At 39.8% G+C, this 11,544-nt stretch overlaps 1 protein-coding gene across 1 annotated transcript; it reads right to left on the bottom strand.

The window, feature by feature from the left end:
• Window positions 1-3,661: 3,661 nt before the first annotated feature.
• LOC133139851 (uncharacterized) lies at window positions 3,662-11,142 on the bottom strand. Its single transcript, XM_061259288.1, has 5 exons — window positions 11,042-11,142; window positions 10,861-10,921; window positions 8,913-9,105; window positions 5,149-5,503; window positions 3,662-5,049 (listed from the first exon to the last, which is right to left on the bottom strand). Exons 1-5 carry the CDS (start codon window positions 11,094-11,096, stop codon window positions 5,030-5,032), a joined length of 684 nt encoding a protein of 227 aa, XP_061115272.1. The 5' UTR covers window positions 11,097-11,142; the 3' UTR covers window positions 3,662-5,029.
• Window positions 11,143-11,544: the final 402 nt, after the last annotated feature.

Raw genomic sequence — 11,544 nt, 5'->3', positions numbered from 1 at the left:
TGAAAAAACGGTTCTCTCATCATTTATTGAAAATTGGAGGTTGTGGTTGTTACAGCAAGTTTCAAATAACAGCATTTGTCACTTGAAATTGCCTGAATTTGTATAACCATATAGTAGCTATCATATCCTATTTCTGTGTTGATCATATTGTATTGTGACTCTTTTTATTGGTGTTAAAGAGCTCCATCTACTGACTGTTTAGTGTAAATTCACAAGGTCGATTGGTTGAAAGGTTGGTTTGGAGAGAGCAGGCACACAGATATTATAGTTAGCTAGCAGGGTAAAAAAAAAAAAAAAAAAACATTATCTACTCCTAGCTTCTTTCTCACAAACCATTGTCGTGAGCCACGGACCCCTTGCCGAGCTCAGACCTCACGTTCCCACGAGCAGTACCTCACCATGAGGTGTCTCGGGGACGAACTCAAGTACTCCGAACGTCCTGGAGCCCTGGTAAGTTCTACTGAACTTCCAGCCCAGTCTCGAAGTGAAGGGTGTGATGCAAATCTGGTAATCGATGTCCTGTATTCAATGTATTTCCTCTAAAGACTCTTTGTCACATATGATTATAGTAAGATATACTTTATTATAATCAATCAAAAGAATAGAGTTATACAGATTACAGTGTACATATCATCTTTTGCAGTTTGCTAATCACATGCAAGTTACATATACCCCTCTTAGCTCTTTCTAAATTACCTTTCCACCACGATGTTTAAAAATCAAGGTACACCCTTCCTATATCCATCCTCTTTGGCCTTAGCCTTATCCTATAGCTCCCCCTTCTTGACGTTTAAAAAGAAACTATTCCTATAATATTATATTTATCTAAATATGATAATTTCTCTACATTTTTCTACTTTATATAGTACCCTAATGAGAAATAAAAGATATATAAAAGTAAACTTATAATATGTTACTTTTCCTACTTCTACAAGTAATATAGATTATAATTACCACTCCAGCTTGGTTATAGTTGTTCTGCGTGGCTCTTTCTTCACCAGCTCGTAGATATCTTCTGAAGCCGAATTCTGGGATCCTGCTCTAAGGTCTAAAAGCTTATTCCTTATATATCTTTTTTGCATACAAAAGTGTACCTTTTTTGATAAGAAATGCCCCCATTATGTCAAGCGGGAAGACATTTATCTTTTATATAACCTGTTTTTTAATGATCATATTAATTATTTCTGTTTTTCCAATTGTCATTTTCTCATACCTCAAAAGAACTGTCCCCAATATTTTATTTCATGGGCCCCTCTGGTTTGGGAATTTCCACCATCTTAATATACGAGTGGAAAAACACTAGCCCTTATGTTGTTTTTAATGAACCTATTCATCACTGGTGTCTGTGTCAGTTTCAAAATCTCTCCTTGACTTCCTCCAAACTTTGATCTCATGCAAGCCAGACGTTAAAGCCTGCCACCATCTCAACACACTCTTCAGGTGCCCCTTTTTGTGGCGCCTTAAGGGATCTACAAAGGTCATCCAGCTAATAGCTGAGTGTAATTCATCATTTAACTCCTCTATAGTCAGTCCTTTAAATCTATTCGATAAAGTATTTGTGTTATCCTCAGAGAGGCCCGTGAAGCCTCTTAATTTTCTTTCGGTATTGACGTCCATGCCATTTTCCTTATCTCTTTTACATTTTTCAATCTCCTCCTGCTCTTTGATTTCCCAATTATTTTCATTGTCTTTCTCATCCTGTTTTTTTAACCAGGCCTCGTGCTCCTCCCCTTGTCAACCAAGTATGTTATCACATCTATCGTCTCCTTGAATGCAAAACTCCCTGGGTCCCCAATTTTCCGTTCTGCGTGTTCAGCCCCTTCCATGGTCATGCTAGAACACATTCTACGCATGGCCTCAGTCAGGCCTTTAGCCTTGCTCTCTAAAACCCTGAATCTAAGTCCTCTGACTTCAGACTCCTCAGTATCCATATACGGTTGTACATTTATCTTGTACCATATACTTTTCCTCTTACGGGAGCTTTTACTCCTACCCCATTGGCGTGTGCGAGGGGTTAACAATGCATTCCTGCTTAACCCATCTTCTGTCAATCTCTCATCAGGAGGGCCTAGGGCCGGGTCCTCGACACCATTATAATTTTGAAGACTTGTATGATGACAACAGGTTTTTTTTTTTTATCACATTTGTGAATTTGAAGAGCTTATCATGAGTTTTTCTCTGGCTGTTTAATACAAAGCAGTCCCAAAACATTAATGTCAATGAAGTAAACGATGTAATGACGTCTATCCATGATGACGTAGATGGGGCCGTGGTCACGCAACAACGCAGTCAGCGCCAGTAAGATTTGGGTGATGATTTAGGTGATGTTTTATTGAAATTATGACAAGAAAATATGGACAAATTGATTTTCAAACAGATTCCTCTTATTTATGAGAAAGAAGTTTGCAAATGCTGCAAAATCCATATTTTTTGTACCCATTGCCCGACTTGTGATGGTCAATTACCATCTGTGTCTTCTGAATTGCCAGTTCTTTGGCTTTTCCCACGCTGATGGTTTGCAAAGGGATTTTTCACGCTCATTACCTCATTTATGAACTCTAGTGATACAGGAAGTGAGAGAAAACAATATAGTTTCTTTAAACTAAGATTACATTACATTACATTACATTATTGGCATTTGGCAGACGCTCTTATCCAGAGCGACGTACAGTTGATTAGACTAAGCAGGAGACAATCCTCCCCTGAAGCAATGCAGGGTTAAGAGCCTTGCTCAAGGGCCCAACGGCTGTGCGGATCTTATTGTGGCTACACCGGGATTAGAACCACCGACCTTGCGTGTCCCAGTCATTTACCTTAACCATTACGCTACAGGCCTACAAGATGAACTAAATGAAAGTAAAATTGTATTACCAATTTCACTTTGTTTTATTTTATTTACAATAATTGTTAAGGGTGCAAATAACTAGAGAATACTAAATAAATGAAACATGAAAGTAAATGTATTGAAATAAAAATATAGTGTTATTGTATGTTTTAACATAAAACATAGATCATTATCCATTTGTTTATTATATGCAGCCTTTTTTCTCAATTTCCTTCGCCAATAATTCACTGTCTATAAGGATAACTAGAATAGATACTAAAACACTTGCTCCCGAAATAGTCATCCTTGATTCTTGACAGATATTATTTGCACCCAGTTATATAGCTATTTCATGAGTGAATGTCATCTCCAATTCCATATTTCTCCCCCTAGCTAGCCAGGTCAACTCCATTCACAATCTATGTGATCATTTGAAGTTAACATATTTACATAGCCTTCAAAGTTAAACACTTGTTTGCTTTTCTCTCTAGATAGATACATAAAGTAACAGCTTACAGGTGAGTACCTACAGATGAGTATAATTTACACGGTTTCCAATCGATTGCACTCTAGAATTTTAAATTCTATCATTTTATTCTGGGCCATATGCCAGAATATTGCTTTGATGTTTATTTTATTTTAGCTATATTTCTTTACATTTAATTTTCACTGAGCTCATGAATTATACCTGAATTATGCCTCATTTTAATGTGGTCAATCTGTGAACTGGCGTTAGTGTATAGAGCCGATTACGCCAAGGACACTCATTGGTGGGGAAAAAGCTTTATTCTGTAGCACTCTGGGAAGGAAGCTTCCCACTCATTTCATTGTGTACATTAGTTACCAAAGCAGCACCAGGGAATGGTAATAGCCACCTATTGGTTTCTTAGCAAACATCCCACAAATTACACACATTAAGCCAAAGTGTGGCTACTATTACAAGGTATATAAGATATTCACTGTTCAATGGAAAATACAGATAACTGTCAAAATAAACAAATAAAACACTGTAAATGAAGGGAACAATACATATGTGCTCCCACACAGGTGTAGTGTATACACACAGGTACACAACTTCTGGGTAGGCTCAGCTAGCTGCGCATGAATTCTGGCTACCATGAATAGATACATTTATTTTGAAAGAGTGGTATTGTACATAAAATGAGTAAAGAGCTAAAAAAACAAAACCAGCCAGTGTTTTACTGAGCCGCTGAAAAAGTAATATGGTCAGACGAATCATCCTTTCAACCTATTCCCTACAAGCGGACGAATGGAGGTGTGCTGTATAATGGCTGTACAGTGGTGTGAAAAAGTGTTTGCCCCCTTCCTAATCTTTTTTTTTTTTTTTTTTCTCTAGCCACACCTGTTCTCAATCAAGAAATCACTTAAATAGGACCTGCCTGACAAAGTGAAGTAGACCAAATGATCCTCAAAAGCTAGACATCATGCCGAGATCTAAAGAAATTCAGGAACAAATGAGAAAGAAAGTAATTGAGACATGGCTCAGGCAGTAAGAGCAGTTGTCTGGCAGTCGGAGGGTTGCCGGTTCGATTCCCCGCCCGGGCTGTGACGAAGTGTCCCTGAGCAAGACACCTAACCCCCAAATGCTCCTGACGAGCTGGTCGGGGCCTTGCATGGCAGCCAATCGCCGTCGGTGTGTGAGTGTGTGTATGAATGGGTGAATGGAGAAGCATCAATTGTACAGCGCTTTGGATAAAGGCGCTATATAAATGCCTGCCATTTACCATTTACCATCTATCACTCTGGAAAAGGTTATAAAGCCATTTCTAAAGCTTTGGGACTCCAGCGAACCACAGTGAGAGCCATTATCCACAAATGGCTTCCCAGGAGTGGCCGGCCGACCAAAATTACCCCAAGAGCGCAGCGACGACTCATCCAAGAGGTCACAAAAGACAACAACATCCAAAGAACTGCAGGCCTCACTTGCCTCAGTTAAGGTCAGTGTTCATGACTCCACCATAAGAAAGAGACTGGGCCAAAATGGCCTGCATGGCAGAATTCTAAGAGCTACAGCAAACACTTTTTCACACCACTGTATATGATCTAACAGACTGTATTCATGCTTTAGGCAGAAAAAAAAAGTTTATTCACAGTGTTTTTTCTTCCTGTTTTCTTCTTCATTATTCCCCCATGTATTCCTCTCCTGCACTCTGTACTGGTCCTTCTTCAATGTGCGGCGTTTATTTACAAACACGTCCTCTGCACTGAAATAAAGATGAATAGGAGAGCAATGCATCATTGGGCTTATACATTTATTGGACAGTTTATTAGTGTTTATTCAGTTTGTGACACCTGAAACTCACCATAATGCATTTTAGGAGCCGCCTGGTCATATCCCTGTCTCTGAGGCAGTGGTGAGCCATCACCGAGCTCCAGAGCAGCAGAAGTGAAAGTGGAAGAAGCTGAGTGGGGTGGATAGTAATGCACATCCACAGCCACGGTGGTGACGCCCAGGGAAACGCAGTGAGACAGCAGCAGGGGTGCAGCGCTGTGGGAGATGTTGACGCTGTGCTGGATGGGCACGTCACAGGATTCGGCAGTCTGCAGGGTCAGGAATGTGTGAATCCCCTCGTCCTGGCTGGCCCGGATGCTGGGGCTGGAATGGGTGTAGGCGTCCTGGCATTGTCCACACTCCCCATCCGCACAATAATCTCCGTCCTGGACATTGGGATGGGACAAAGTACGAGTGATTTCTCATTTCCAATGAGACACAATTGTTTTATTTATTTAATGTTCATTCGAGTAGGGATAATGTCAAGAGACAGCATCATTACTGCCTGTTTACACTAGGTTCATGCGACTGATGTTCTGCATACAGAAATTATAGCTATGGCTAGTTTCCAACTCCTGTCCCTAGTTAGGCCTTTTTATGAAAAGAAAAGAAAAATATTAATTGTTTTATGAGCCAGGATGGCAGATCAGTTTTTTCAGTGGGAAGAAAGGCTTATGGTGATTGTTGGCTTGCCCTATGCCCTGAGGGATGGGAAATGAGTGATAAACTTGCAGCACTGGTAGCTTTTTTGTGTGTTATCACCGTTTGCTCCCATCTGTTGTTGTCACAGGTACCCCAATAGGGGTGATGAGTAATTCCTACTTGTGTCCTTGGGGCATATCCATCTACCCCGACTTCACGTGAAGCAGTTGTCTGAAGCCACACAACAATGGCAGCACACATCGTATATGGTAAACCATCAAAAATAAAATGCAACGCAAAGTTTTTGTTCCTGCATGACATTAAAATAGAACATACTCTTATATAGTAAAGCCTGTTTTGCATGCAAAGTGTTATTAGTTAGCTGGTTAGCGCAAATCATCTCTCAAAGTTATCTTTTCTGCACAAAAGTTATTCGGGAAAATGTAAAAAAGATACCTAAACACGTGTGCAACCATTCGGAAATTACCATTTAAGCCAAACTTGTTCAGATTAGCCACCAATGTAACTGGAGCACAGTTAAGGAGTTAATATTTATATATAATAATATATAATATAAGTGGTATATTTCCGTATAGTGCAGTGCAGAATGTGGACAGTTCATGTGGTTATACACTTGCCACGTAAACACCACCAGTTTTTCAGGGTCAGCCATGTTTTCTGTTTACATTTGGTGTTGTGCACCTGGAATGCTGGGAGGTGGGAAGTTGGGAAATTCCATGCTCCGACAGTGAACGGAATGATCGCATTTGGTCATACACACACAGGTGTGTGCCTTTCCATACTATGTCCAATCAATTCAATTTGCCACAGTTGGACTCCAATCAAATTAATCAAGACATCTCAGCGATAATTAAAGCAAACGGGATGCACCTGACCACAACATGGAATGCCACAGCAAAGGGTTTTAATACTTATGTCAATAAGAGATTTTAATTTTTGATTTTTAATACATTTGCAAAATACATTTTGCATCTTGCAATGTATCCTCTGTAGTTCTGTTTGTGAAGTCTTCTGTGGACAGTAGTCACTAAGACATCCACAACTGCCCCCAGAAGAGAGTTTCTGATCAGTTGGACAGGTGAGTGGGAGTTTTGCTTCATTATGGTGAGAATACTTTGTCCATCACTGTAGAAGTCTTCCTTGGCCTCTCTGCAGATCACCAGTACTCTCTATCTTCTTAATGATGTTCCTAACAATTTATTTTGGTAAACATTCTGCCTCATAAAGACTTCCTTCACTGTCATTAGCACAACTCTGCTCCTCATGTTGACAAATACCAATAACAGACTCCAAAGGCAATTACCTTTGGTTCCCGACAATGGGTGGACTATGGTTGTGTTTTCATACTGAATATTTCTTCATTCTGAATAATTTTTTCAGATTGAAGATTCCAAATGAATCATACATGAACTGATTAAGGTGTGTGTTTACATGCCAAGCATTCAATCAGAATAAAACATTTTGACATGTGCAGCTATACATCTCTTGCTCATCTCCAAATATGCATTGTGAATTAGGTACAATAATTGGATTTCTGCTGTAACTTTTCAAGCGTCAGCTGAATATAATGATCTTACAACTAAACAAGAGAAGGAAAGCACCAGATCAGCTTTACCACAATCTCCAATAAGTTTGTTTGTAAGAAGAAAGCAGTCTAGACTACTCTCTAGACTACTCCCTAAGCCTTTAGACTACCCCTTTTAAGCCGAATTGAATTTCAATCAAAAAATCGGTTCCATGAAAACTGGGCTTATGTATAAAAATGGTATTGTTATTCCTACATGGAACACCCAATATGGATCTAAATACTTTCAAATTAAAGGTGACAGTCTGCACTAACCTCAAACATTGTTCATTGTTTCATTTCAAGTCCAATGTGCTAGAGTACAGAGCAACCACTCTCCAAATACTTATGGACTGCACTGTAGCTTGCTTAGTTTTGGTGCGTGGGCACAGTGGTTTAGGCTGGTGTAGTGTGGATCTGATGTCGGTAATCAACACCATAGTTTGTCAGTGCTTGTTTACAGGCTAACTTAGTGGCCAATAGCGAATGGAAACTGGTGTACGCGGAACACTACATCGGTTTGTCCCTGCAAAGCACAGCAACAAACTTTTCCACCCGGAAAAAGGACCAGCGAACAACGGACCAGACGACAACGCACGGCTAAGACGTGAACGCCCCAGTTTTGCGCACCTCTCATTCACAGCACCATCACGGCTCCTACAAGGATAGCACGTCTTTTGGATCCAGCAATACGTATGGACTCAGTAAGACTAAACAAGCATTTGCAGGCATAGCCAGTGTTAGCTTAGTCTTAACTAATATTGTGAATCTGTATTTTTCCATTTGTCTTTTTGGTACCGTTGAATGCTGTTAGCCGTATATGCTGTTAGCCGTATATGTATGTGAATTGATTCGCCGTCTTTCGCGCATATATAGACTAAACTATGCAAGTAGGCGCTCTTCTCACAGCTAACAGTAATACTCTTTTATACACCTAGAACTCTGGCTTACCCAAGCTAACTACTCCCACCACACACACATTCCTATTTAACCTTACCCTACTGACTTCCCTTAGTTTAACCCCATATCTGTTCCGTGTTTGTACGTTTGTTTATTAATATATTTTATTAAACCCGGTGTAAGTTTTGACGTCACATAGACATTAGAGCCGAGTTAAAGCAGTCTTTCAAAGAACTTCCAACCTTCAGGTTATCGGTATGTTTTAATCATTGATATTGGTTATTTTATTACGATTAATTAAAATACTACATTTGTGGTTAGATATTTCTGATTTTATGAGACTGATTACTTTTTGCTGTTATACTGCAACATAACATTAATTGGCGTCCCGGTTTCGTAGAGAGTAAAATCCCTATGTTATTTGGCGGCCTGTGTGAGGACCCTACAACTACTAGAAAAGAATGCAGTGAGTCTATGTCCCCTAAAATTATACCAACCAACTTGGCTCATGGAATAAATTGTATTAGTTACAACACTGTTCCGAATTTCATGACATACAGTGGCGTGACAACCCATGCACATAAAACAACATAACCTACTACAAATTCTGGAAAAAACATTCAGATCTATGGAGAAAAAAAGATCCTCTCCAGACCAAATCCACTGACCTGTGAGTCTTTTTTTGGTTCAGGATCTGGCCCGGCTATGGTTGTTTGGTCCAGGGTTGGCTGGTCCTGCTTGGTTGAGGTGTCAGAGGAGGGCTCCATCACCATGGTTACAGAGTTGATAGATGGTAGGAGGACTGTGGTTCTTGTACTGGGGTGTTGCTCAGTTACAGCAACCACATCATTTTCAAATGCCCTGGACAAGAGTGGATACATACAATGATTTGAGAGAAATTAAGTCTATTCTATTAGTTAATGTCTATTCCTCATCTCATCCTCACAAAGTCAAGAGACAGATGGTAATTGACCTTCACAAGTCTGATAATGTGTACACATGGGTACACAAACAAAGGGCTTTGGCTCAGGTGGTAAGAGCGGTCGTCTGGCAGTTGGAGGGTCGAAGTGTCCCTGAGCAAGACACCTAACCGCCGAATGCTCCTGACGAGCTGGTCGGCACCTTGCATGGCAGCCAATCGCCGTCGGAGTGTGAGTGAGTGTATGAATTGGTGAATAAGAAGCATCAATTGTACAGCGCTTTGGATAAAGGTGCCAACCAATGCCAACCATTTACCATTTACCATTTACATGGGTACACAAAGGGCTTTGGCTCAGGTGGTAAGAGCGCTCGTCTGGCAGTCGGAGGGTTGCCGGTTCGATCCTGCCCGGGGTGTGCTGAAGTGTCCCTGAGCAAGACACCTAACCCATAAATGCTCCCGACGAGCTGGTTGGTGCCTTGCATGGCAACCAATCGCCACTGATTGCTATCTGAGCGTGTGTATGAATGGATGAATGAGAAGCATCAATTGTACAGGGCTTTGGATAAAGGCGCTATATAAAAGGCACGCATTTACAAACAAATTGTATGTAAATATATAATATATATGTAACATTTGTATTTTATTACACAAACATTAAAAATAAAAGTAACTTTATAGAATCGCAATATTCTTGTTGCATTCACTATGTTCAATGTGGAAACAGAAATGCTCATCTGTAGAAAGAGCCTTTTTACTTTCACTTCCTGAAACATCATCTTCATGACAGAATGAAATATGGCTTGATTGAAATGTATGTGTGGTTTTGTCTCCGCTACATGACAAAAATTAAATAAAACTAATGTAGATTCAGAAATAGTATATATATCACTGAGTGATTTAGACAAGTTTCAGCAGAAATATTAAGATCAGAGGAATTCAAAATGCTGGTGTTAATGGCAAAGTGAATATTGTTAGAGTGAGATGGAAAATTAGCCCTTGGGAATCCAGGCCTTTCTCCCTCTTTTTCAGTGGATGTTTGATACTTAGTATATGTAGGCCTATAAGGCACTATCAAGTGTTGCATATGTTTTTGTTCAGTACAAACTTGCCAGTCCTGTTATTTTGTCATTGATACCTGATAGCATACTGTATGAATAGCAAATGGACACAAATGCAAAGAAAAGGGAAAAACAGAAATCTTAATTTTAATATATTTACCCAAAATGCAGCACTGGCTTTGAAAAGCAATCAGCAAAAAAAAAACCTGTATCGTATTTCAGTATGAGCGTTTTTGACAGAACATGCAATGAAATACAATGCAAAATATGTGTTTTGTTTTTATTCATGGTGTGATAAATGTACATCACTATATAAAAGCAAATGTGTCTTACATTTCACTATGCATCACTGTAGCAATTGCATTTAATTAACAAAATCACTGAGAATCTTGCGTAGAAAAGTGAAATGGGATGAGTGTAATACTTTTTTCAATGTTGAAATGTTGCCAGTGGCACTGAATATCATGCAGAAAGAGGCAGCCATTCTGCACACGCCTGCCCAATGCTTTTGAGCATGGGAAAGGGGGAAAATTGACAGAAGAAAAATATAAAAATTTGAAGATTACTAATCCTAACAAAAACAATCGGGGTCATATGCTCCTTATGAATAATAATAATAATACTAATAATAATGACCTGTTTTCATATGTCCTTCTTGTCTCAGGATGGGCAGTGTGTCCACGCAAGTTCCTCTGTGCTGTGAAAGGAAATATTCCGATTCATCAAAAAGAAGCAGTCCCTTGCTTTAGTCTGCATTTACATGGAACAGGGGAGAGGCCAGAATGGCCAGAGTGCAAATACAGTTTTGCTGACTCACCTGCTCGTCCAACAGGCGCTGGCTCATTCTTCTGAACGAGAGAGTAGAATGCCATGGTAATGAAAATGAAGATGAGGGATATGCCCACTCCCACCACAATTGGAATGTCGTGTTTCTCCAGTGCAGGTAACCATGACCCTGGCTTCACACTGCAAGAAAAGAGGGTAACTGTTTTTCAGAGGGAATTTTACCATTCATTTTCCAGGTTGCTCATTAACACTTCTGCATGAAGATGGCCTCAACTTCCAATATTGTTCACAGAGATATTCCAGAAGAAGTTGAGGTACCCCCAAGCTTGTTTTGTCACGGCACATAAAACAAGGAACCGTTGCTGCTAAAAGAGGGCTATAAATAGAACCGTTAGTTTGATTTCTTTCACTGATAAAAAGAAATGAATGGAAATGAGCGCACTCTGGCCAAAGGTTTAAGTGTTTAAACAGAATTCCTTAGTATTTTGTATAAGAATGGCTTCATTTCCTCACCCTTCCCAAGAGCACCTTTCT

The sequence above is a fragment of the Conger conger genome, chromosome 11 (assembly GCF_963514075.1).
Source record: "Conger conger chromosome 11, fConCon1.1, whole genome shotgun sequence".
NCBI lineage: Eukaryota > Metazoa > Chordata > Actinopteri > Anguilliformes > Congridae > Conger > Conger conger.
Note: the sequence above shows the minus strand (reverse complement) of the source record. Positions and strands in the feature narration are given on the sequence as shown.